The sequence below is a fragment of the Cephus cinctus genome, unplaced genomic scaffold (assembly GCF_000341935.2).
Source record: "Cephus cinctus unplaced genomic scaffold, Ccin1 Ccin1_scaffold1588, whole genome shotgun sequence".
NCBI lineage: Eukaryota > Metazoa > Arthropoda > Insecta > Hymenoptera > Cephidae > Cephus > Cephus cinctus.
Window position 1 is genome coordinate 220,290 of NW_014333893.1, and position 27,907 is coordinate 248,196.

Genomic DNA, 27,907 nt, shown 5'->3' on the forward strand with positions numbered 1-27,907 from the left:
GAGAGTCCATCGAAGTACGTGACGCTGAAGGATCTTTTCCTGCCCGGGGAAAGTCCGACAATAATTCATCTCGATGAACAAAATCACAGAATCTCATCGGATCTAGAAATACAGTCACAGGAAGAAGACAGCAGGTTGATACGTCGGAGACATTTTTCTCGATCTCATATAAAATTAAGACGTAACACAATTTTCCGTAATTACAGACAATACGGAACTTTCTACGACATGGGTTTCGTACCCAAAGAGACGGAACCGATTTCCTACAAAGTATCCAAGATGGACTATTCCGACCGGAAGTCAAGACCCAACGGCGTCTTTCGGGTCCCGGCTGAAGTATTCCCAAAGTCGTCGGACGCTGAGAATTTAACAAAGCGGAAGTACACGGTGATACGAAGATTGGAGTATCCGGAAATCGAAGTGGAGACAAACGGTGAGTGGAAAAAAAAATTTTAATTTAAAAAAAATTCCAACATAAATATTTTTTATAAAAATTCACGATCGCAACCCTCAAAAATTGAAGCATCCGCGACTCATCCTCAGCTGATGACGAGCGTCAGCGAATGACCGAGTGATTCCAACGATACTCAAGATTCTCAAACGTCGTTCCGCAAGAAGCAGGCCGAGTCCGAATGCCAAAAGACATTCAGGGTCCGTCGTGCAATTATCCATCGTTCGAAAATAGATAGTTGCACGCGAGAATTTTCGAAGCAGCTTACGCGTCTTCGTTCCACTCCCAACACCCACGTCACTGCTTAGGGATGATTTGACTCGAGGATCCAACGGTCTATAGACTGGAGCACTGTGGCTACTATACGACAACCTGGTTCCGTAATTCTGGGTTGAATCATAGTCGAACTGAGAAGTGTCAGATATAGATAGCTTGAGAGGATCCCTTGAACTCAAAATAGAAGCGTCGCTATGCCGCCCTGCAAATCCTGACTCACCCGACTCACCTTTCCGAAGAGTTCACTTCATTATAGAGGAATTTTATGTCGAACTATTATTAAAAATATTCGAAAAATCTTCTTCGCGTACTATTCGGTGCGAAGAACGAAGCGTGAATTTTAAGTGTTGGAATTTTAAAAAATTTATTATTTTTGCAATTCGCTCAACCTTCGGTAGTACAGTCACTTCTAGTAGTCGCGTTATTACTAATGCAGGATGCACGAGGCCGATTGCGAAATTTCCAGAGGTTCGTATGGTAAACCTTGTCGTAATACGAAACTCCGTATTCTTGAGTATTTACGTGTGTACTTTATTTAATTATATATATATATATAACTCTCACGTACGTGCTTCTCTTGATACGTACGTAAGTCAGTACTTCCAGTTGGTTTTAAGAGTCGCGCTCTGTTTCACGGTTACGTCTATGGGGTTTCTCGATTTTCAGTTTATTTTGTTTATTTACTTATAAAAACGCGTTAATTTCTACGATGCACGTTGGACGACGTATGTGAGTTATCTGGTACGGATTGGATGGTATATCTATCACATCGCTATTCCAGTCTGATAATTAACTGATCTGCTGGATATCCAAAGAACAACCAGTGTGACTTTTGCGCTTGTTTCTTATCTCTTTATATGACATATAAATCGATAAGGAAACTTTAAACGAGAGCAAATACTGTCTTGTGTCTTCAGTGTTTAGAATTTCTTCACTGACACTGAGACAAATTTCTTTATTTTTTATATTGACAAGTCAGTCCTTTTTTTTTGAATAGATTGTTAAGTTTGATCATTGATAAGTCAACGTGCCCCTCCACCCAACTTCCATTTTTCCCTCGATTACAAAATTTTACCTAATTACTCGAATCGACGTACAATCCGCGTAAGTAAAGTTCATTTGGATTTATTGTTCTGGTGGTACCACTGTTCGCTGACGGTTTTTCCAAACATGCATGTTCAGTGTCAAGATGTTGCTCGAAGGAAGTGGCTGCCAGGGCCTTAAGGGTTGAAGTGCGCTGGGGATGTTTAGGAAGTCTGCTAACACGTGTCGAGGGGAGGGCAGCGTGTCGTAAACCAAAGTAATAATGGGGGACAAACGGAAGGGAGGGAAGCAGTTTTTCAAAATTAAAGTGATAATTGAAAAACTAAAAATTGCCACTCGACAAGTCAAGCGCGAGGTTGTCAAAGGTTCTTGAGCATTGACAGGGCGTTCTGATTTTGGTAGAAGGAATTTATTGACAGTTGACTTTTGACAGCTTGACTTCCCTCCCTTTGTTGACTACCAAAACTCTTAACACGTGTTCCAGACGTGTAAAAAGCGTCAGACGCGTGCTTCGACTCTTTTTTCTTTTTGAGGGTGGTCAAGAATTTTCACGTGCGTAACTAAATTTTTTAATATATAATTTTGACAAATTTCAATTCCTGTCTTATGTTTCATTCCTGTGTTATTGCATACGTCACATTGTGAAACACACTTCCCCAGAGCAACAACGAGCATTCCGCAATCACAACCTATACGGCTATTTATTACGAGGAATCGTAATTTAAACGAGGAATCGCTTCTAATATATTTCAAAAACTCGAATCCTGGTCCAGGATCCACGCAACGTGTTATTTGACTACTAATCAAACCATAACACATGGATCATAGGATAACATGGGTTTTCGTATTCGATCTTTGTCAATGGTCGTGGAATCTTTTCGACCTTGAAAGCAATGTACTAATTTAATGCAATATGGTTGCATAAAAAAGTTTTCTTAAATAAAAAAAATTGTCAAAGTTGCACTATGAAAAAATGGTTGAAACAGCATTACTGTTTGTTATTGACACGAAGCCGTCTGTTGGCCGTGGTAAAATTGTGAGCAAGCTGAAGCGGCACGCTTCTCGTAGGGACAGGCCTGCAAGTAGCGGGACAGAGTGAGAGACGGAGAGAATAAATGTGGATGTAGGAGAACGAGAGAGGGATAAAGAAAGACGGCAATAGGGAACGATAGAAAGAGGCGTCGAGAGGGAAAGTAAGTGCGTGGGCGGCTGTCAGTGAGCGCGAGAATATTGCGTGGGGCGCGTGGGCCCGAGCGATCCAGTTGTCCTCTCGAATCGAGTTTGCCGATTCCTGAGACGTTCGCGTTGGATTTTAGCAAAGGAAACAGCGAAAACAATTAAATAAGATTAAATGGCTTTTACTAGTGTTAAATCCCCGATCATCGCGGACACGTGAAATCATAGTGCTTCGTACGGGAAGTCGAATTTCTTTGGGCTCCCTGGGATCGCGAAGAGCCTATTTGAAATTGAATACGAATAATAATAACAATCATTGGGGCAGAACGGGTACGCGAGGACAAGCGACGAAGAGTTTTAACCGCAGGGGACACAAGTTAGAATAACATAGGAGGAAGTGGGAGAGCAAAGAGAGGAAGAAGGAAGGTGATTCAAAGCGAAGAAGAAGAAGAATAGGAAGAAGAAGAAGAAGAGGATCTTGGATATTTCTGTCCCGCCACTCAGCATCCTCCCTTGGCCCGTTTGCCGCGGTTTGTGGAGGCTCGCGAAGGTTCGTAGATGTTCCCCAAGGGTGGGCGGCGGAGTGCACGAGCGTCGCGACGTCGAGCGTCGCCCCTCCCGTAGGTGGTGGTAACCCGTCCCTGATCACTCGACGCAAGGAGGAGCCACCCGCGGGCCTCTGGCTCCCCTCGAGGAAAAGATCCGACTGGCTTCGGGCTCACTCGCAATTCGCATTCGACCGACGTCTTGGTTAAGAGTCTCGGGGAAATTTTGATAATGACTTGACTTCTGCCGACTGAAAGCCGTGCCAGGCAAACAGCGAATTTACATTAAAACGAAACTTAGCTCTATTTGTTCACGCTCTCTTAATAGTTGAAATATTTAATTTAAAAAAAAAAAAAAACGAACTTATCGATAGCCAACGTTAAGTCCTCTCCGTGAAAGAAGAAATCGTGCGAATCTCTTCGGAGGACTGGAAATAGAGATTTACAGCATCCAGCATCCAGGATCCGGGAGTGAAATCCTGATTGGAAAATCGAACGACCGATCGAGCGACCCTCCGATATCTTGTGTGATTTGTGCTTCCGTGTGTGTTATTGCTGCGCGAGACATCGACCATTTTTTAATTCACTGTGAAATAGATTTACGTAATATCGCTTCGTGATCTCGAAAAAGATACGACAACCCTCACACGACTTGGATTCATCCTGAGAATCCAAAATGAAGCGACAGCAGCAACAGCAGCACTCGACCACTTCGAGCACTGTTCAGCAACAGCAGCAATACTCTCAGCAAAGGACCGAGCAACAGATCACTCGGCAACAAGTCACCAGTCAGCAGAGAGGTCAGTTTCACGTAGGAGGAACGAAAAAAATGAAAAAGTCACAAGGATCACTTTTACTTCGTCCTTACGAAGAGCCAGGGGAAATTTACGATGAAGTTGCGTCCTTTTTATGGAAACCAGGTCAAACGAATTTGCCCTAATTTTTTATTTCGTTCTTCTCACAACAGTCCAAGCATCTCGTTCGGTATTTTTGAAGAGGTTTTTTTATATTTTTTTTTCAGCCACGATTCCTCTTTTTCATCGGTTACAACTTCCGTAATCGTTATCGTAAATCTTACGAAAGTCAAAAGTATGTTGGCCGATTTGAAGTTTTCAACGAGAATTCCTCACTGGGGATTCTATTTTCGAGCGAGCTCTCGTATGCCGTGATCCATGCTAAAGATAGAATCTCTCGCAGCGTTTCAAAATTCCATCGATTCTCTCTCTCTCTCCTCTCTCTCTCTCTTTCTCTCCTCTCTCTCTTCGTCTCTCTGACGTCCTTTTCTTTTCGCTCTTTCGTACACACACACGCACGCGTACTTGCTTCCCCCCACAATATTTTCCAAGTGTCGTCAGACGTATGAAAGATATTTCTTCGGGGGGTGAAATCCGGGGGGTTGTGACCCCCTCCCCATTGGAACTTCCGCAATGAACGAACAGCTGTCAAAATCCTGCGCTCTCTTCCACATCCGGCCAGGACAGCTTTGCTAGGTAATTTTCATGCTTCACAAAATGATTTTGCAACTGCATTTCCTGGGAATTTCACTATTGGATGCACTCCAGTGAAAATTGCATAGCAGATAAAATGCTAAATTAAAGTGTCATCCCTGTCATTTGTCCCTGTCATGTTCACTAGAGTATTAGACTTTTCAATATAAAAATCGCATGAGCCAAATTGTATATCATATATTTTATTGCTCGTGCGAATTTTCAAGTCTTTGCCAAATAATATGACGAATAAGGTTTGTCCACATCGAACGACCAATTCAGGCTACTCCGAACTGCATCCCGTCGGGATGCAGCGCGTTGCATTCTGCTGCGTCGATCTCGGTGCTCTCGGCCGAAATTCATTCCTCCAGACGGGAAAGTTGCGACTGCAGCGTCATTCGCCGCAACAGGTTAGGATACCAGGAGGAAGGTCGATGCGCCTGCTGCGCCCACTGCACCTCCGGAAGATCTGCCCTAAAGAGTGCAACTCCGAAGTTGCAGCTTCATCCAGAATTTGGCATTCGTTTGGTCGTAGACAGGAAATTGCGTCTGTCGATTCTGGGGTGAAAATTGAAATTTCATTGAGTGAAATAAAAAAATGTATTTCAATAAGATTTTCTATTTTCAACACGTTGCTGATCTTGTCAACCAATCTGAAGCAACTGATCGACAGCTGCCAAAATTTTGGCAGGGAAAAAAATTTGACATTTCTTCGTATATAATTTATCTATACGGTTTAATTCCGATCTGACGTGAATTTACGATGACGTATCGGCGTATGGTTAACGTCTCGTTTAGCGTGACGTGGACCAAAGGTGCAGTGCTATTGGAAGCTCTGAGATGAGAGACATAAGAAGGTCGGTCAGTGGCTGCTGAATGATTTTGAACAGCTGACCGAACAACCTGTCAGATCAGTAAACAATGATGGATGACCGTCGATATCAATGAGATTGCGTGAGCGTGTAATAAAATTAAAAAGAAGATGGCCGATATTTACGATTTGCAAGGTGGATGGCGGATTTCGACGTTGCCACTTAGTTTGAGTTCGCTACAGTCCGTAGCTGTTATTTTGGTCAGTGACTGGATTTGCGTAACTTCGCGCACGGCGCGATTGGTGGATGTCGAGCATCGCGGCGCTGGGCGTCGTGTAAAGATAGTTGCTCCTAAAATGGGTCCGGGTAACGTGATCCCCAAGCTGTACAAAAATAGGCCGCTCGCCGTCTCTCTCGCACTCCCTCGTATTATCCCTTGTTCTCTCTCGCTTCGTAGGCACCATCATCATCAGCATCAGCATCAGCGCTGTTCTCTGTGCTAGTAGGGTCCTCGGGGAAATATGATGCATTTATGGGAGCGCAGATATTTCACTGGCAAACGACCTGCGAACTTTTTGCTACTATGATTGATGGTCTGATTACATGGGCTCTGGTTTATTTAGGAAATTTTTTATTTTTATTAGGCCCAAGAGCGAGGTCCGAATGATCTTAAGTAATGCTGGGGTGTACTGTGGAAGTGGGTGAGGTCGATGACGATGAAATTTAATTAAAATTTTCAAAAAAGAAAAAATCAAAAGTTTTTTCAGAATCTTAGCCGGACTGTACCCGAGCCAATTTATTTTATGGAAGCGACCCAATTTTAATGAGTAAATTGGTTTAATTACCATGCTCCCACGTAAACAAGAGGCCTACGAAAAAGCGTCTACTCGGCATCGCGACGTAACGACGGCGACGCCTCTTGGTTAGAGAAAAGAAATTGCGTCAACTCGACGTTCCGATTTCGTACTTAGATCTCTGCTCCACATCTTTGTCATCCCCCGGCATCTTGTATGATATCTCGAGTGCCTGATGCACGAGAAAAAATGAGAACAAAAAAAATTTGAAAAGAGACAAACAAGGTTGTCTTGTCAACATCGAAATTTGGGTGACGTGTCAGGTGAAATCTCATAGCTTATTGGCGAATTGCCATTTCTGGTAATTCCACATTAGGAAACATTACTTTGAGAATTTTAGTTACGTTTTTTGAAAATATGAAAAAACGTGTCATTTTGTAATAATAATTTTTTTTATTTTTATAGTACATGGAGAGATTGTGATGCAGTCCACTCCTGCTGTGCCTGCGTAAGTTTTTTGAAAATATAGTCTGCTGTATTAAGATTACGTTTTTTATGTAAAAGTAAGACTCGCTACAATTTTTTGGTCTTCTCAGCTTCACGGGTAGACCTGGAGATCCGTCGCCACCTGTTTTTGAGCAAATCTTCAAAAATGCGAGATTCGCACAGGGTGGCAATGCAATTTTCGAAGGGCGCGTTCGAGGAAATCCGAAACCCTTCGTTAGCTGGACCCATAAGGGTGCACCTCTCCTGGAGTCCCAAAAGATCCGGATGTCCTACGACGACAAGACCGGCACTGTAACTCTTCAGATCAACCAGATTGGTCCAGGAGACGAGGGAGAGTACACCTGCAATGCAAAAAATCAATATGGTCAGTTATCGCTTATAGGATAAAATCAAGTTAACGTAATTTTTTAAAATTATTAAAAATAATTTCGTCTTCCGTTCAGGTGAAGCAATCTGCTCCGTCTACATCCAACCGGAAGGATTCGGTCCCCCGCCCCAACAACAAGTGGGTGGCTTCAAGAAGGAATATGCTAAAACTTTCCAATCGACTGAACAGAAAACCGGAAGTCAAAGTTTTCAGCAGCACAGCTACCAGCAGACCATCGAGAAGCAGAGCTACGTAAATGGTAGCAGCATAGAAGATTTCAAGGTCGACACCTTCGAGTACAGGCTGCTACGCGAAACCGAATTTCGCGAATCGATAACTCGCCGATTCGTCGGTGAATCTGATTCGCAAATATCGACCGTGGTCGATCGCACTTTAGGACCGGTTTCGCCACCTCAAATCACACAGAAGCCAAGAAACTCAAAGCTGATCGAAGGCTCCGATGCAGTGTTCACTGCCAAGATCTCTGCCAATCCCAAACCGAGAGTAGGTTTCATCACATCATCCAAATGAACCAGTCAAAATATAAAGTCGAAAATAGGTGGCAGCTGCAATAATGAAAATTCTCTTTCAGTTAACTTGGTTCAAGAATGGCCAAAGAATTCAGGAGTCTCATCGCGTTGAGATCACTCAGTCCAATCAGCATGCTACTCTCAAGATAAGAACGGCCCTGCCGGAAGACGGTGGTCATTACACTCTCCTGGCTGAAAATCCTCAAGGATGCACCGTGAGCTCCGCCTACTTGGCTATCGAATCATCCGATCAGGTCGATCAGGTGCAGAGTCAGTCACAGCAAAGAGACACTTTGAAGACTAGTCAGGTGGAGAGCTCAGAAACAACCGAAGCCGGAAAGGTCCTGCCACCAAACTTTGTTCGCACCTGTACCGATCGTGAAGCTACCGAAGGCAAAATGACAAGGTAGGACCAACCTTCAGACCCAGAGTTCACTTAACAAAACCACGAGAATCATTAACTCACTACTTATCACCGATCTCCATAGGTTTGACTGTCGCGTAACTGGTCGTCCCTACCCTGAGGTGACCTGGTACATAAATGGCTACCAGGTAGCCAACGACGCAACCCACAAGATCCTGGTGAACGAGTCTGGCAACAACTCACTAATGATTACGAACGTAAACCGTAACGACGCCGGCGTCGTGACTTGCGTCGCCAAGAACAAAGCCGGTGAGACCTCGTTCCAGTGCAACCTGACTGTTCTTGAAAAGGAGCAAGTGATAGCACCGAAATTCGTTGAGCGTTTCACCACGACAAACGTAAAGGAAGGAGAACCAGTTGTCTTCACAGCCAGAGCAGTCGGCACCCCGATTCCACGAATCACTTGGCAGAAGGTCTTCATCAGCCTAAATCATCCCTTTATCATTAATAATGATTCCGATCATGCGTGAGCAGACTTTTATAAATATTTTCCACCCAGGATGGCGTGCCGATAGCGCCCGGCCCCGACGTGCGCATATCGACGGACGGCAGTGGAGCCTCCACCTTGGACATACCGCAAGCAAGAGCAACGGATGCAGCCTGGTACCAGTGTACCGCTCAGAACGTAGCTGGCTCCACCGCCACCCGGGCCAGGCTCTTCGTCGAAACACCAAAAGGAGCCACCCCCGAACCAAGACGCCTGAACTTACCCCGACCGACGAAAGTCATCGAACCAGAGTAAGCGTCGTCCCACTGATAGGAATGTTAATGATACGAATCGAAAGACCAATGATCCAATGATGATCCGTATTTCCGCAGACCCGCACCTGGCCCCGAAGTGATTTACCTGAGACACGTAGAGCGGGCTAAGCCATACCTGGCTCCGCAGGAGGAGGACAGGATTTATCCACCACCTCAATTCATCATCCCTCTGCGCGACGTACACCAAATCGAAGGTGGTCGCGTTCACTTCGAGGCCAGAATCGAACCGGTGGGCGATCCCACCATGAGGGTGGAATGGTATATCAATGGAAGAGCTTTAGACGCAAGTGAGTTTGATCAAGATCAACGGCCGATTGATCAACTGCTATGGCCATTTGGTTCAATTTTGTCATTTCGTTAATTATTTTACACTCTAGGCTCTCGAGCAACTTCTATCTTCCGATTTGGCTTCATTGCCCTGGACCTGATCAGCATCGTCATGCAGGACAGTGGAGAATACGTCTGTCGCGTCATCAGTTCGACAGGAGTTGCTGAATCTCGTGCCACCCTCAGCGTTACGCGTAATTATACATTTTCTTTTACATTATTTGGTCGAAGACTCATTTGACTGCTTAAAAAAAATATTGTAAATAAATTTTTCCTTGATATTTCAGCTCGAGCTACTATCGAGCAAACCAGCCAACACCCCGACAGCCTCCAGTACATTCAACAACTGGAAGACTACAGCAAGTATCAAAGACAGGAGAGCGTTGAAGAGACCTCTTCCCAGCGACCAGTTTTCATCCGTCCGCTCCAGGAGCTCGGGGAACTACAGGAAGGTCGTAATGCCCACTTTGAGGCACAACTGACCCCTGTTAGTGACCCCACCATGAAAGTGGAGTGGTACAAGGATGGAAGAGCTATCACAGCCAGTTAGTACCTAAAAATCATTCTGAGCTGCTCAATTTATATAGACTCTTTTTTATCACGGATTTGCCACTAATAAGACGTATCATCCAGGTTCAAGAATCACAACCATCTTCAACTTCGGTTACGTCTCACTCAATATATTGCACCTACGAGCTGAAGATGCGGGTTCTTATACAGTAAGGGCTGTGAATCGCTTGGGAGAGGCCGTCAGCTCTGCCAGTCTTCGTGTCTATGGTAATTTTATAAAAATGAATAAAAGTTAAGGATCGTGATCGATTTAAAAAAAAATTCGCAGCTTCATTGAACTTTTTTGAATAATTTTTCAGCACGCACCAGCGTTACCGCTGACTTGGGCATACCCGAGCAGCAGAGGTACATTGAAGCTGCCGAGGAGTTGGAAGCCTATCAACAGGCCATGCAACAGAAATATGTTCAGGAGCAGCCTGAACACTCGAGCCCACCGGAATTCAAAACGCCTATCAAGGATCAGAATAGCATTCGAGAGGGCGGGTTCGCTCACTTCGAGGCCCGCCTTGAGCCAGTCGGAGATTCGAATCTCCGTGTCGAATGGCTCAAGGACGGACGTCCTGTAGAAGCTAGTGAGTTGACGTATCAAATAAGGATAAAACAACAAATTTTGATTTTTTTAATCGGGTTACTAATACCCCACTGTCTTGTTTTGTCTTCAGGTTCAAGAACCACTACCTTTTTCAATTTTGGCTATGTAGCACTGACCATTAAATACGTGACGATCCACGATGTGGGTGTGTACACCTGCCGCGCCTACAACAGGGCCGGCGAGGCACACACCACGGCTCAATTGAGCGTTATCAGCAAGAATGACGTTATATTCGATAGTCAGCATCCAACTGGATTGCAGAAGATTCAAAATCTCGAGGACTCGAGCCGTTATTCTCGTCAGGTACAGGAAGAGACTCAGGTCACCCAGGCACCACGTTTCCTGGGACCTCTCAAGGGTACCAACAAGATAGTAGAAGGTCAACGCGCTCATTTCGAAGCTCGCGTTGAACCCCAAAGTGACCTCACCATGAAGATCGAATGGTACCACAATGGAAAGGCTATTACAGCAGCCAACAGGATTCAGACCTATCATGATTTTGGATACGTCGCCATTGATATCCTTCAAGTTCGTTCAGAAGACGCAGGAACTTATACGGTTGTTGCTAGAAATGCTCTTGGCGAAGCACAGCTGTCTGCCACCATGATTGTTGAAAGTGAGTAAAACTTTTAGAGGAACGACATTCTTTGGTCAGATTTAGAATTTGTCTATTCCATGTGTGTAATTCGAATTCATCCTTTGTAGCTCGTTCTGGCATTGACACCAGTAGCATGCATCGTGGGACCTACGAGAAAACCCAAAGACTTGAAGAATCAAAATTTGTGGAACCTCAGTACCACATCGAAGAAATCTCAAAATCAAAACCCATCTTCGTGCAACCATTGAATGACCCTAAACCGATAAGCGAGGGCAAGAATATCCATCTGGAATGTCGCCTAGAACCAATGGGTGATCCTACCATGAGAGTGGAATGGTTCCAAAATGGCCGACCAGTAACCGTAGGCTCCAGATTCAGGACTTACTACGACTTTGGATTTGTGGCTTTGGACATCGTTCACGCCACTGCTCTGGATTCTGGAGAGTACACCGTCAGGGCCACCAATCATCTTGGTACCGCTCATACGTCAGCTTGCGTTCGCGTGATTGGAAGATCAGACATCGTTACCGATTCTCAAAACGAACAGTCCCTCGAACAGATCCAGATGCTGGAAGACTCTTCGAAATATCGTAGAACTCAGCAAGAAGAAGTGACCGTCCAGCAGGCACCTCAGTTCACTCGTCCACTTCATAATATCGAAACCGTCGAACTGACCAACGTTCACCTGGAGTGTCGTCTTCAACCAGTTGGCGATTCCACCATGAGGGTCGACTGGTTCGTTAATGGAAGAGCTGTGAAAACTGGACACAGATTCAGGCCTTCTTATGAATTCGACTACGTTGCCTTGGACATCTTGGGTGTTTATCCCGAAGACTCTGGAGTCTACACCTGCCAAGCTCGTAACCAACTCGGCGAAGCGGTAACTTCGTGCTCCGTACGCGTCCATGCTAAGAAGGATCTGATTCTCGAATCCCAGCATCCTGAAGGATTGGAGAGGATTCAGTACCTGGAGGATTCGTCCAGGTACAAGAGGAACGAGCTAGTGGACGAGGTTGTTAATGTTAAGCCAAAGTTCGTAACTACCCCAAAAAATCAGGAGAACCTTAGGGAGGGACAGCATGCCCACTTTGAATGCAAACTTGAGCCTGTTACCGACTCTAATCTTAAAGTAGAGTGGTTCAAGAACGGTCGTCCAGTAACTGTAGGCAAGTATCTCAGAGATCAAGATGATATAATAAAAAAAAAAATTATTTTTTGGAATTTATTAAATTTTTGTTCCTTTAGGACACCGATTCCGTCCCATTCACGACTTTGGCTACGTTGCTCTCGATGTGATTGACCTAATCGCCGAGGATTCTGGTACCTACACCTGCCGTGCTGTCAATCTCGTTGGCAGTGATGAGGTCAAGTGTAACCTGAGCTGCCGATCAACTGCTCAGATCCTTACTGACACCCAGAACGAAGTAGGCCTCGAGCAAATCCATTATCTCGAAGATAGGTCCAAGTACCAGAGGCGTGAGGTCACTGAAGAGACCACTACCCAGGCACCAATCTTCACCACGTCCCTGAAGAACGTCGAGATCAAGGAAGGACAAAGAGCTCACTTCGAGTGCAGACTCATTCCGGTTTCAGATACAACAATGAAGGTTGAATGGTTCCATAACAACAAGCCAGTAAAGGCTGGTTCAAGATTCGTAGAAACCAACAGCTTTGGTTTCGTCGCCCTGGACGTCATGTACGCCTACCCTGAGGATTCCGGAACCTACACCTGCCGTGCTAAAAATGCCATCGGAGAAGCCATCACTTCCGCTACGGCAGTGGTACATTGTAAGCATCATTCTTCATCAACATAAAATCTTTTCAGCATTAGATTAATATGCTACGAAATATTTTTCAACAGCCAAAAAATCAATCTACATGGAATCCCAGCGCGAGGAAGTCCTCGAACGACTTCAGCATCTGGAAGATTCATCTCGCTACCAACGCAAGGCCGTGCAGGAAGAGACAGTCAGTCAGGCTCCTGTCTTCACGATGCCCATCAAGGACCTGAGAGTTGCTGAAAATCAAGCAGCCCATTTCGAAGCTCGTGTCATTCCTGTAGGTGATTCCAGACTCAAAGTGGAATGGCTGCGTAACGGAGTACCAATTGCAGCCTGTAAGTCACACAGAAACTCTGACAATGAATTCTGCAAAACTTGTCATTAAAAAAAAGACATCCAATAACTGTATATTGTTAACAGCTAATCGCGTAACCACAATGCACGACTTTGGTTACGTGGCATTGAACATGAAATATGTCAACCCCGAGGACTCCGGAACCTACACTTGCCGCGCTGTCAATGATCTTGGCGAGGCTGTAACATCAGCCACTCTCTTCGTTCAGTGTGAGTACTCGACGTCATCAAGTCGTCCAATCTAGAAAATTAGTATGAAAAGTTGCACAGTATCGGTAGCACCCAGTAGTTAGTATTTGGCAATAGTTATCATCCTTTAGAAAAGAATAATAAATAACGTACCAATCAAGTAGATCCAATTGACATTAGGTAAAATCCAAATGGGAATTTGGGAGATGCCAGCTTATTAGAAAATGAAAATGTTAATTCTGGTGTTAGTCGTAGGAAGAACTTGGAATTTTGATATAAGATTTCTCGTATACAGCGAAGGCAGCCCTGCAGTTCGAATCGCAGCATGAAAGCGCTTTGTCGAAGCTTCAAGCTTTGGAAGACACTAGCAAGTATCAGCGACGTGACGAGGAGGAGATTGTCGTTAAGGACAAGCCTTCCTTCACGGTCCAATTGAACGGACCCACCAATTTGGTCGAAGGTCAAAGCGCACACTATGAGTGCCGCATCGAGCCTTATCCTGACCCGAACATGAAAGTCGAATGGTTCCATAACGGGAAGCCATTATCTACTGGTCACAGATACAGAACCACTTGTGACTTTGGTTTCGCCTCCTTGGACGTACTGTCTGTCCATGCTGAAGACTCTGGCACCTATACTTGCAAGGCCACCAATAAACTCGGATCGGCCCAGAGCTCGATCAATCTTGATGTCAAATGTGAGTAAGACATTACAGAGGAACGCGTTCCTGTTCCTGGTTCTATTTTCCATATTTACCTTATTTTTGGAAAGTAAATATCCCAATTTTCGAAGAGTTCATCTGATGTTAGGTGCACAGCTTTGCTTCTTAGAGCCAAGATCCTTAGTCAAGTGCACAATGTTCAGCTTAGAAATTGGCCATGGTGTAAACTTGATGATTTCGGTGATGATGATGATGATAATTAAATTACCAATTCACAGCTCGCGCTTCCATCATTCGTGATACTCAGCACGAAGGCGCTCTTCAGAAGATCCAGTACCTGGAGGATGACTCCCGTTACAAACGCGTTCCCCATGAAGACACGGTTATCGCTGAGAAACCGAAGTTTGGTCGTCCTTTGAAGAACATTGAGCATCTGCCTGAAGGCAAGAATGCTCATTTGGAAGCTACCCTGACCCCAGTCAATGATCCCACAATGGTTGTTGAATGGTTCAGAGATGGTAGACCCATCCCGCAAGGACACAAGTTCAAGACCACCTACGACTTTGGTTACGTCGCCCTTGATATTCTTTACGCTTACCCTGAAGATTCGGGTACCTACATGTGCAAGGCTAGAAATGCAGTTGGAGAAGCTGTTACTACTTGTGTCATTTCCGTCGACTGTAAGTTCATATGCACAGGTCATAGAGTTCATAAGTAAATGAATTTTGAGGTTAATCATGTTTCTTCGTTTCCGTAGCTAAACAAGGTCTCTGCCTCGACACCTTGGATGCTCAGCGTTTGCAGAAGATCCGCGAACTTGAAACCGTGGAAATCAAACAGGAAGTAGAAAAAGAAATTGTTCACCAGAAACCTGTCTTCCTGACGCCACTGAACAACCTGGATCACCTTAAGGAAGGTGAACATGCTCATCTTGAATGCCGTGTGGAGCCAATCAACGATCCCAACTTGAAGATTGAATGGTACGATTTTTTAGCTAATATAATTTCATAAATCTTTTTACGTCATGAAATGAATGGAATGAAACTTATGAGGATTTTGAATGAAGGTTCGTTAATGGTGTCGCGATTAAAACTGGTCATCGTTTCCGCACGACCCATGACTTCGGTTATGTGGCGCTTGACATTCTTTACACTTACTCTGAAGATTCTGGTACATACATGTGTAAAGCTACCAACCTGGCTGGTGAAGCTGTCAACACTTGCACCATCAAGGTTGGCTGTAAGTATACAAGGGGAAATAATTATTTCATCGCTAACCTTATTTTTGACGTTCAAAAAATCTGACACCTACGTTAATCTTTTTAGCTCGCCGTAGCATCCTTCTCGATACTCAACATCCAGATGGTCTTGAAAAGATTCGAGAATTGGAAGCCCAAGGTCGCCCTGCTCGTTTGGAAGTAGAAGAACCCCCAGTGAGCCCACCAAGATTCGTCACTGAACTCAGGGTAAGTGAAATCCAGTATATAAATAAAAAAGTAAGGTTTTTAAGAAACTAGAAATTACTATTATAAATCTTCATTCTAGGGAACCACCGAGATCTACGAAGGACAAACTGCCCACTTTGAGTGCCAGGTCGAACCTCTGCACGACCCCAATCTTCGTATTGAATTCTTCCATAACGGAAAGCCATTACCATCTGCATCCCGATTCCACGTAACCTTTGACTTTGGTTACGTCGCCCTGGACATCAGTCATGCCGTCCCTGAAGACGCTGGAGAGTACTCCGTCCGCGCTATCAATGCCCTTGGCCAATGTGTCTCCTCGATCAACCTTAAGGTCATCCCTCGTGAGAACATCATTTTGGATTCCCAGCGTCCCGAGGGAATGGACAAGATTCGTGAGCTGGAAGCTCAGCAGCCCTGGAAGAGACCCGATGTTCCTGAACCGCAAACTAGACAACGACCAGTCTTCACTCAGCCTCTTCAGAACATCGATGCTATACCTGAGGGACAAACTGCCCACTTTGAGTGCAGACTCATCCCTGTGGGAGATCCTACTCTCAAGGTTGAGTGGTTCAGGAACGAGAAGCCACTTGAGACAAGTATGGATCTTCAGAAATTTTGAAAAATTTTCAGAATTGTATGAACTTAGCGAATGATTTTTACATTTTTAAATACTTCTATGATTTCAGGTTCAAGAATTACCAAAGTTCACGACTTTGGATACGTGTCCCTGGACATCAATCATGTACGCGATGAAGATGAAGGCGTCTACATGTGCCGTGCTTCCAATCCACTGGGTGAAGCTGTTACCACGGCTTCCATGAAGATCAGAAGTAAATATCTTACTGTCAGCAGCCAACTTGAATCTAGTTTCCTCTCAACAGGAATATTCAACCCAACTTTTCTTCATTTCGCAGCTAAAGCCAATATTCAATTGGACACTCAGCATCCTGAAGCTCAACGTAGAATTGCTCAGTTGGAAGCTGACAAAGGACCAAGCCGTGCAGAAGAACCCGAAAAGGTCTTCGATAAACCAATCTTCACACAGCTTCTTACTGGTCCTACCGAACTCTGGGAAGGACAAGTAGCACATTATGAATGCAGAGTCGTACCCGTTGGGGACTCTAGTTTGAGATTCGAGTGGTACGTCAACGGCGTCGAACTGAAAATGGGTAAGATTGAAAAATGAAGTTGTTATCGCTAGAATTTCTAGAACAAATAATAAATGGGTTCTTTGTAAAGGTGTGAATAATGTGTCTGTGAGGTGTGCTCTAACCAATGTGTTTCGTGTTGCTTACTTTCAGATGAGTACGGCTATTTTGTTAATACGCAACCACCAGGTACAAAAATATTATCGATAGGTGTATCGATGGTGGTGGGAAGCTTTTTATTTTCCAGAATCTAATCCTTATCACTAGGCTTCAGTAGATATTTTTAGAAAAGGGGCTGAATAAAGCACTTTTAGTACAGCACGCAAATGTTCTTTTTATTATTTTTTTTTTCTTAATATTTAGTAAATTGTGTATTCCAGTGGAGAGAGAAAATTAATGGTGATTTCGAATTCCGCAGGATCTCGCTTCCATGTCAGCCATGACTTCGGCTTCGTTACCTTGGATATCCTCAAGGTCATCTCCGAGGATTCTGGCGTCTACTCCTGTAAGGCCATCAACAAGGCTGGAGAGGCAGTATCATCAATTTCTCTCAAGGTCAAAGCTAGATCAGCCATCGTTGGCGATACACTTCAGCCTGACGCCTGGCAAAAGATCCAACTGAAGGAAGCCGAGATGAACAAGGTTCCTGAAATGTTCATCGACACGACGCCCCAGCAGGCACCAGTTTTCACAACTCACCTGCAGAGCTACGACAAACTGGTCGAAGGTCAACATGTCTACCTTGAAGCTCAAGTTGAACCTAGAGCTGATCCAAATCTGCGCGTTGAATGGTTCAAGAATGGTGTACCACTGCAAACTGGTACCCGGCTGCGCAGCACCTTCGACTTTGGTCTCGTGACTCTTTCCATCAATGGACTCAGGGACGATGACTCTGCAATTTATACCTGCAAAGCCACGAATCTACTTGGTGAAGCTGTATCAACCTGCAGCCTGAAGATCGTCGACCGCCATTGGCTCCTCGGTGATACTCTTCATCCCGATGCTCTTCCCAAGATCGATGCTCTCGAACAACCCCATGTCTCATCCACTGAACAGCCTGAACCCACCTACGAAGAACCAGTCTTCATCACTCATCTTAACAACGTCGAGTGTACCGAAGGCGATAATGTTCACTTCGAGTGCAATGTCGAACCTTCCAAAGATCCTACGATGAAGATCGAATGGTTCATCAACGGTAAACCATTACCAACTGGGGCAAGGTTCAAGTCGACCTACGACTTTGGTTATGTGGCTTTGGATATCACTCATGCCTATGAAGAAGACTCTGGCGTGATCACTGTTAAGGCTACGAATTCCAAGGGATCAGCACAGACTACTGGTACTCTCAAGTGTACCAGTAAACAGAATATCTATCTTCAAACTCAACATCCTCAGGGTGAAGCTGGTTTCGATAAAGTCAAAGAAGTTGAAGAAGCTTATCTTTCGAAGCTTCAAAGACGCGACTCCGGTCCTGAACTCGAATATCCTAAACCAATTTGGACCGTGCCTCTGCTACCAGAGTTCAAGTTGGGTGAATCCGAGCCTCTTCATTTGGAAGGACAGGTGGAACCCAAAGATGATCCTAATCTGAAGATCGAATGGTATTTCAATGGAAAGATTCTGGAGCATGGTGCTCGTTTCAAGATGACAAGTGACTTTGGATTCGTTACGCTCGACCTGACCGATGCCTACGACCGCGACTCTGGTATCTATACCGCCAAGGCCTACAACAAGGCTGGTGAAGCATTTACATCAACCACCATCTACTGCTCGACCAAGGAGAACGTAATCGAGAGGTCCCAGCATCCCAAAGGAAAGGAAGGCTTGGAAGCCATTCAAGATCTGGAAGAATCATTGAAGAGGCAGGAGGGTGCCGCACCTGAAGGTGAAGATGGACATCCGCCAGTCTTCACTTCCCAATTCGAGAACTTGACTAATCTATCTGAAGGAGAAATTGCACACTTTGAGGCTTCCCTGACTCCCACTGGAGATCAAACTATGGTTGTCGAATGGTTCTACAATGGAAAACCTCTCGAAGCTAGTCATCGCACGAGGACCGTATATGCCTTTGGCATGGTCGTTCTGGAAGTTCTTGGAACGAAGATCGAGGATTCTGGAATATACACTTGTCGGGCTACCAACAAATGGGGCAAGGCTGAGATCAGCGTGAATCTCGAATGCGTTGACAAGTCTAAGGGTCAGAAGCCAAAGTTCACCACACAGATTCAATCTTTGATAGGTCTCAAGGATGGCCAATCCGCCCACTTTGAGTGTACCCTGATCCCAGTAGGAGATCCCACCATGAAGGTGGAATGGTTCCACAATGGTCAACCACTTCGCCACTCGTCCCGTTTCAAGATGGTTTCCGATTTCGGTTTCGTAGTCATGGACATTGCTGGAGTGATGTCCCACGATACTGGCGAATACGTCTGCAAGGCCAGCAACAAGTATGGCGAAGACTACACCAAGGCAACGATCAAGTGTTTCGGCAAGAGTGGAGTCTACCTGGACTCACTTCAGCCCGATTCCCTCGCGCGCATTCGCGAGCTTGAAAGCTTTGGTGCCGATCAACAAGCAGCGCCAACCACCCCGGTAGCTGAACCACCGAAGTTCATCACACAAATATCTGACATTACTAAGCTAGTAGAGGGCCAGTCGGCCCACTTCGAAGCTAGACTCACCCCAATCACTGATCCTGACCTCAAGGTCGAGTGGTACTACAATGGCAAGAAATTGCCACATGGTCATCGCTACAGGACCTTCCACGATTTCGGTATCGTCATCCTGGACATCCTTTACTGCTACGAGGAGAACTCTGGTGTTTATGAGTGCAGAGCCGTTAACAAGTATGGCGAGGATACCACCAAAGCAACTCTGAGGTGTCTGTCGAAGACCAACCTCATCTTGGAATCCCAGCTGCCCAAGGGTATGGAAGGAGGTCTGGAGAAGATCCAGACCCTCGAGGATTCGTTGGTTCGCACCAAGGACGAAAGAACTGTTGAAGAGCGCGGAAAGGCTCCAGTATTCACGGTTCCTTTGAGCAACATTGATGGTCTTCGAGAAGGCGAAAGTGCCCACTTCGAAGCACGACTTACACCTACTGACGATCCCAAACTTAAGGTAGTTTACATATTTTCTAATATCGTTTCTCTTACAGATTCCAGATTGTGTCTCGTAAAGGCAGGTGCACATGATTACGAATTTGCCATTACAGGTCGAATGGTTCTGGAATGGAAAGCCCCTACGAACCGGTTCGCGATTCCGCACATTCTGCGACTTCGGATTCGTCATCCTGGAGATATCTCCAATCTATCCCGAAGACACTGGAGAGTACAGCTGCCGAGCATCCAACGATTATGGTGAAGCAGTCACCACGTGCTCGCTGAAGTGTACTGGCAAGCGCAGCATCATTCTCGAATCGCAGCTGCCAAAGGGTATGGAGGGCACAATCGATAAGATTGCCGAACTCGAGGGTCTTGGAAACGAACCAGGACAACCCAGCCCCGACGACGACACCGGAAAACCACCAGAGTTCATCACGACACCATCTGATTTGACTTTGGGAGAGAATTCCTTGGCCCACTTCGAATGCAGACTTCAACCTGTCAATGATTCTAGCATGAGAGTCGAGTGGTTCCATAACGGTAAAGCACTTCTTGCTGGATCCAGGGTCAAGACGATCCACGATTTTGGATTCGTCATCCTGGAGGTCGCTAACTGCTACCAACGCGATTCTGGCCTCTACACCTGCAAGGCTACCAACCGTCACGGCGAGGCTACTGTCTCCTGCAAATTGCAAGTGCGTGGGCGCCAAGGAATCATCCTCGAGCCACAACTTCCAAGCAACTTCAAAACCGGAACTGAAAGCATCCAGAAACTTGAAGAGTCGCTCTACAAGAGAGACGAGATCCTATCCGAGGAAGAGACACCTAATCCGCCAAGGTTCACAGTCGAACTGAAGGACATCGAGGTCGAAGAAGCTGGTCCCAGTCACTTTGATTGCCGAGTGGAACCCGTGGGTGACCCCACGATGCGTGTAGACTGGTTCCACAATGGCCGACCATTTGCAACCGGTTCACGCGTTCACCAAATAAACGATTTTGGATTCATCTCTCTGGATCTTTCTTACACTTACGCCAGAGACAGTGGTGAATACGTGTGCAGAGCTACGAACAAGTGGGGATCAGCAACCACCAAGGCTACTATTACTTGCAAGTGTAAGTGCATTGACCTTGGAAAACTTTCAATTGTGTCACATTTTTAACAGAAATTTTTGATAACGTATTTTCTAATTACAGCTAAGAAGACCATTGACTTCGATTCTCAGCTGCCGTCTGGAATGAGCGGAGAAAAGCTTAAAGAACTGGAACGTGGCCCAGTGAGCGAAGCACCAGCTCAGGAAGCACCTGGTCAACCACCGAAATTCATAACACAAATCCAATCCGCAACTGTTGATGAATCAGAACCAGTCAGGTTCGAGTGCAGAGTTGAACCCAAGGATGATCCTAACCTTCGCATTGAATGGTACAGGAATGGAAAAGTTATTCCTGCGGGACACAGATACAGGACTGTTTACGACATGGGATTCGTGTCTATGGACATTCTATACGTATATCCTGAAGATTCTGGGGAATATGTTTGCAAGGCTATCAACGACCTTGGAGAAGACACCACCAGGGCATCAGTTTCTTGCAAGAGTAAGTTCCACTTTGTAATATCTAAATTCCTTTTTCAAACCACGAATGACACAGGGCACCTCTTCCAAATATTTGGTGAGCTGACAAATTTTAAATTTCTAGAACTGCCAAGCATCATTCTTCAGAACCAAGTACCAAAGGGCATGAAGAAATCCGAAGCGTTGATGCAGATGGAAGCTACCATCAAGAAGTATACCTCCGAAGTTCACCTTACCGAGGACGACCTTTACGACGCTGACAAAAAGCAACCACCCAGATTCGTGACCCAGATCACGGATCAGACTGAACTCGTAGAAATGAACAGCACGAAGTTCGAATGTCAGTTGGCACCAGTTGGCGATCCCAACATGAAGGTCGAATGGTTCTTCAACGGAAAACCATTGCCACACAAGAACCGATTCTCGCCGATCTACGACTTCGGCTACGTGGCCATGAACTTCGGCTGGGTCTACCCCGAAGACAGTGGAGAATATCTATGTAGAGCTACCAATCTTTACGGCATGGACGAAACAAGGGCAGTCATCAGAACAGCTGGCAAACCGGGCATCATTTACGAGTCCCAACTTCCCAAGGGCATGAAGAGTATCGAGATGATCAGAGAGATGGAGGCTGCTTGGCAGGTGTAAGTAATCCTAAACTCTAGAACCTATCGTTCGGCAAATCGTATCGGTTCTTCATATATTTTTGCTCCGATAGCGCTCCGGAAGAGGAAGGTGAAGAGGAGAAGGTTCGTGCGCCACCAACCTTTGTCAGCAAACCTGAACCAGTCACGGTTGAAGAAAGTGACTGGTCCAGGTTCTGCTGTCGCGTGACAGGTCACCCACGACCTCGAGTGATGTGGCTGATCAACGGACACACTGTCGTAAACGTAAGTACTAGGTCAATTTTAATTATTAATTCATTTATTTAGACAAATATATAATTTTCCCTCGAATTCAACATCAACAGGGTGCGCGTTACAAGCTGACCTACGATGGCATGTATCATCTTGACATCCCGAAGACCAGACAATACGATCATGGTAAGGTCGAGGTCATCGCCAGAAGCTCAGTCGGCGAGGCGCGCACTGAGACCTTCCTCACGGTGAAACCACGTAGCGACGATTATCGCGGAGTCCTGAAGAACTCACCGCGACGTAAGTACACTATGAGATGGTACTCTGGACCGGAGAGATGATTCGATGAATTTTTTGAAAAAAAAAATATTTTTGCATTTTCGACAATATGGAAAAAGGAATCCTTGGTCTTGATTAACGGATTTTAACACAGATCTTTTTGTACAAAAAATTCATCGAACTTCACGTACAAATAGAAATTGCTGAAAACATTAGAACATACATGCAGCCAACATTGAACAAGCAAAACATTCTCAGTACATTTTGGTACGACACATACACTACATTCGAGGACAGAAATACTTGAGACCAGCACAGCCACTTTGCCATCCTGATCTTGATCACTTGATCACATGGTCCAACCGATGACCCATGATCCTTACTGGTCCTTTATCCTTGGGAAGTGACCAAACTTTCTTTAAGAATTTTTGGTACCGCCTCTGCTTCTTCTACTTCTTCTTCTTCTTCTATTTCTTCTACTGCTCTGTTGTGCCCCAAGCCGCTGTGATCGGTGATTGCGAATTATTCAAGCAAGGCATTTTAATGATAATCAATGATTACGATGATGATAATCAGCTACGAATCTTCATTTAACGCATTCCGCGAGGATAGTGCCACTTCAGGTATGCATATGTGTATGGAAGACATCGTCCGGTAATAGTAGTATTTATTTGTTTATCGTGTAACCCACGTTATTCTTCTTCATTTTCGATCCTTCCTCTCTCTCGTAGTAACTGTTGCCATGTTCTATATTTTTATTCCTCTTATTTCATTGAATAATTTACTGTTTACTGTTATTTACTTTATTCATATATCTCTGTTTTCTTTTTTATTGACCTCTCTGTATATGTCCACGATCCATCCTGGCCTCTTTTTGTTTAAAACGGCTTTAATATATTTTTTTGACATTTCTATTCTTCATACTGTTCAACGAATGTGAGCTATTTATATTTTTTATTTTCAAAAATATACTATTTTTGCTGCCAGTAGATATACTGTGCTATTCATAAAAAAATATTGAGCCTATTAATTTTTTTTTATAAATGGATATATTTTTCAAATCTTTGAGACCCACCCTTTCTCTGTCTGTTTATTTAATTTCTTCCTTCGAGGACATTTAGAGAATTAAATTGTTAAAAAATCTAAAAGATAAAAAAAAATTCTATTGTTCCCCTTTGAAACCTTCTGGTCCACGAAGGGTCGGATAAGTAATTGTTTGTTGCATCGCGAATGAAGTATTGTGTCGTATTCCCTGATGATATTAATCGATCGTTTATTTATGAATACTACGAATGTTGTTGGGCATGCATTGATCTAGAGGTGATCGAAAAAAAAAGAATAAAAGACCGAAAGGAAGCCAGAAGGTAATTTGCGAAAAAGGCCGAATCAGAACAGACGAGGATCTCTAACGTGAGTTTTTCCTAGCGTGGTACGATTACGGGCTGACTCAGTACCAGTCGGAGCGTCAGAATACAGAACTGGAGCGTGTCTTCGACGAACGTCACCAGACCGTATCCCAGGGTGTAGATATTGCCACGGAGCATCTCGGACAGAAGGTCTTTAGAGAACCGGAAACCGAGTGGCAGAAGTCCGTGAAGACCAAGAAGAACGAGGACTACTATAACAAGCTGATGAGTCTGGAGGAGGAGCAGGTCCTTAAGGAAACCAGACTCCGTGAAACGACTCATCAGTTCGCCATTCCTGGTGACAAGTTGGTGAACAATTCCCTGGCGAAGGGAATGGCGCAGAAGTACCAGGAGAACCTGTGAGTCGACTTCAGTGTCTTCATCGGCATTTTTGTTTGTTCAAGGTCGTTACTTATACAGAGATTGTTTCTCCAGGGAAACTCAACCCCAAGAACCGGGTCAGCCACCAACACAGAGAGTCTTGAGGAAGCCATACACGAGTGAAGTTGAAATCGACAGTGAACACGTTGATGGGAAGTACCCACCTGAACCATCGGAGTCAACAGTTCACGGACGTGAAGTTCACGTAGCCAAGCAGAAGCAGACGCAGAAGGAGGTCAAGGGCGACCTGGAGATCACGAGGAAGATCACGGCGACGGAGACTACTGAAGTGGAGCACAAGGCGAAGACTCAGGAACGAGTTGTTCAGGGTCAAGTGAAGCCGTCGAAGCCGCCGGTCTTCACGAAGAAGATTCAACCTTGCAGAGCCTTCGAACAGGAGCAAGCTAGATTCGAAGTTGAATTTGACGGAGATCCATTACCCACTGTCAAGTGGTACCGTGAGGACTTCCCCATCCAGAACTCATCCGATCTTCAGATTTATACGTTCAGCACGAAATCGGTGCTGATCATACGACAAGTCTTCATGGAAGATTCTGGAGTCTTCTCCGTTATCGCTGAAAATCGTGGAGGCAAAGCCAAGTGCAGTGCCAACTTGGTTGTTGAAGAGCGAAGAAGACAACCTGGACGCGGCGGGGTCATTCCGCCCAGCTTCCTGACGACTATTCAGAACACGACTGTTCCTACCGGACAGCTCGCTAGATTCGATGCCAAGATTTCCGGAACCAAACCACTCGACGTTTACTGGCTCAAGGTAAAGTATTTTTTTGGAAAAAAATTGTTCTGCATCCGTGGACGTTGATGAAGAGTTCAGCCTTATATATTTTGGCATCTATAAAATTTTTTACAGAATGGAAAGAAAGTCACGGCTGATATTCGCTACAAGACACTTGAAGAGGACAACACCTACACTCTTCTGATCCTTGAAACCGTACCTGAAGACACCGGGAAATATGAATGCGTGGCTATCAACAATGCTGGTGAAGCACGTTGCGATGCCGACTGTACCGTCCAAGGACCTCAGTCACCTACCAAGACGACGAAACCTTCGACTCCAGGCGTAGAGAAGGCACCGACCATTTTGGAACCACTGAAGGATCAGACCATCAAGGAAGGAACGTCCGTAGCCTTCAGGTGTAAGATTACCGGCAAGCCTGTGCCTAACATTCAATGGAAAAAGGGAGAGAAGGTAACTGGAGTAATGAAATTTAAAAACAAAAATTTTTTCAAAATTCAGAATATCTCGCTATTGAGGATTTATTTTTGAAACAGGTAATCAAACCTTCCAAGTATTTCCAAATGCAAAAGGAAGGCGATTCGTGCACTCTAAGAATCTCCGAAGCGTTCCCTGAGGACGAAGGAGTTTACAAGTGCATCGCCAAGAATCCTGCAGGCGAGGTCATCAGCTCTGCCAACCTTAAGGTTCTTGGTAAGTTGACCTTTATGGAATTTGAAGTATACATTAAATAGTGGGGAAAAATTTATGAATTTCTTTTTTTTAATAACGTTACTATTATTATTGTTGCAGCTCCCGATAGCACAGACGTCCTTCCGAAATTGACGCCATTGAAGGATCAAATTGTCCTGGAAGGACAACCGGCCCAATTCAAGACACAAGTCACCCCGTCTAAACCGAAACCAACTATTCAATGGTACCGAGAGGGTGCGCTGATTCCTCAATCGCCCGACTTCCAGGTAAATTATAAAATTTCCAACTATAGGTATTGTTACGCAATTTTTAAATATTTTTTGGGAGAAACAGGAATGCTATCAAAATAGGAAAGAAAATTGATAAAATTTTTAAATCTGATTGCAGATGATTCACGAAGGCAACAACGCGGTGTTGTTGATCGCGACAACCTATGAAGAGGATACTGGCACTTTCACCTGCAGAGCCACGACTTCCGCCGGCACCGTCGAAACATCCGCCAAACTCATCGTCAAAAGTAAGAATTGAATCCAAATTAATTCTTAATCCAAAGTCAATTAAAAAAGTGCCTACGAGTTGCCGCGTTTGACATCCAAACTAGTCGGCCCCGTGTATTGAAAAAATAATTTTCAAAAATTCCTGCTACGTTGAGCTTGTAAATCAGGACAAACGGGGTTGGTCGATTTTTCGAAATGACCAAAAAAAAAAAAACAATTTTGAGCGCGCACGCGCAAAAAACGATTGACGCGAGGCAACGAAACCTTTACACACTCTCTTTTTCCATCTCGTATTTATTATTATTATTCTATCCTTTTCACTGTATTTCTTTTGGCTTTTTTAACGTAACTTATTTTTTTCTTCTTTCACCCTAATCACTCGCAAGTCGGGCAGTTTTTTTTCTACTAACACATCGTTAGTCTAAGTGTATCGGTTTACTGGTGAAAATTTGAGGGAAAACAAGATGAACGGTGCCAAGTAGAAGGAAAGTGTAGACGGAGAGTTAAGGAAATATGGAGGTCACCTAGTGAAGTCTCTCCTGTAGATATTAACAAGGGCTTTCTTTTATTATTAATTATTCAAGTAGAACAAAAAAAAATATGTCCTCACGGGACAAAAATGGTACCTGACGAAACGTGAAGGTGGTGCTAAAAGATTCTTGGGTCTGAAAGGAAAGACGCTCTCGAGATAACAAAGAGAGGAGCGACGGTTTGGAAAAAAATAGAAACACTAAGAAAAACGTGAAATTGTGAGAAGCGTTGATCGATAAGAGTCCTGCGAGAATTTTGGGGCAAAGTATATTTCGCGAGTTCCTAAGTACGTACGAACCATGTGACATATGAAAAATGGTGCAAAAGAAATAATTATCCATCGATTAAAAATGAGTGAGACGCGTCTTATGAATAGCCCTGTATACTTTGTCGCCCTTTCTTCCTTTTGGCAGATCCAAATAGAAACGGAACACGTATTTCTGTCTTTCTTCTGCAAAAGACCACGAGTTTCTTATCGAACTAGAATTCCGAGGCAATCACGAAAGTGAGAGACGAAAAAACAAAAAAAATAACGAAATGAATGCGGAACTGAAAAACTAAGCGTGAAAAATAACGACAATTTTCGAAAAATTCAATCGAAGTCAAATTCGAATTTTTTATTACGACCCTGAAGCTACGAAAAGCTACGGGATTAGAGGAGAAAAAAAGAATTCATCCGAATTTCACTATACATATATTATACATATTATATATATATATATATATATTTACATATATTTATCATTCATTTTAGTCATTCGCATTGTGTCTCTATCCTGTCATGTTATATAGTCACGTAAACGAAGAACAAAAAAAAACACAAAACGCAAAAACATAAAACACATCACATATATGCATATACTCCTAACATTCTACTAATTATTTATTATTGTACAATGGAAAGTCTAATAAAAAATGCTTCGAATATGAACAATTCTCATTTGTTGCTGATTCAACGATCACATTTAGTTAAC

The 27,907-nt window shown here is 44.4% G+C and overlaps 1 protein-coding gene across 2 annotated transcripts; it reads left to right on the top strand.

The window, feature by feature from the left end:
* On the top strand, positions 1-27,867 carry LOC107273402 (titin). Of its 2 annotated transcripts, XM_025090713.1 has the most exons (38): positions 1-134; positions 207-433; positions 7,051-7,093; positions 7,182-7,456; positions 7,536-7,963; positions 8,052-8,395; positions 8,478-8,826; positions 8,913-9,151; positions 9,233-9,462; positions 9,553-9,696; positions 9,790-10,047; positions 10,136-10,279; positions 10,372-10,644; positions 10,735-11,280; positions 11,370-12,428; positions 12,508-13,050; positions 13,124-13,378; positions 13,464-13,607; positions 13,882-14,283; positions 14,526-14,927; positions 15,005-15,227; positions 15,314-15,486; positions 15,573-15,712; positions 15,792-16,308; positions 16,399-16,542; positions 16,627-16,881; positions 17,279-19,980; positions 20,075-21,077; positions 21,159-21,557; positions 21,660-22,179; positions 22,254-22,425; positions 22,506-22,692; positions 24,097-24,436; positions 24,513-25,230; positions 25,327-25,665; positions 25,749-25,905; positions 26,005-26,171; positions 26,293-27,867. In XM_025090713.1, exons 2-38 carry the CDS (start codon positions 229-231, stop codon positions 26,431-26,433), a joined length of 14,580 nt encoding a protein of 4,859 aa, XP_024946481.1. In that variant the 5' UTR covers positions 1-134; positions 207-228; the 3' UTR covers positions 26,434-27,867. The 2 variants fall into 2 exon arrangements, with proteins under 2 accessions (XP_024946481.1, XP_015607046.1); XM_015751560.2 differs by lacking the exons at positions 1-134; positions 207-433 and adding an exon at positions 3,620-4,292.
* The last annotated feature ends 40 nt before the right edge of the window (positions 27,868-27,907 follow it).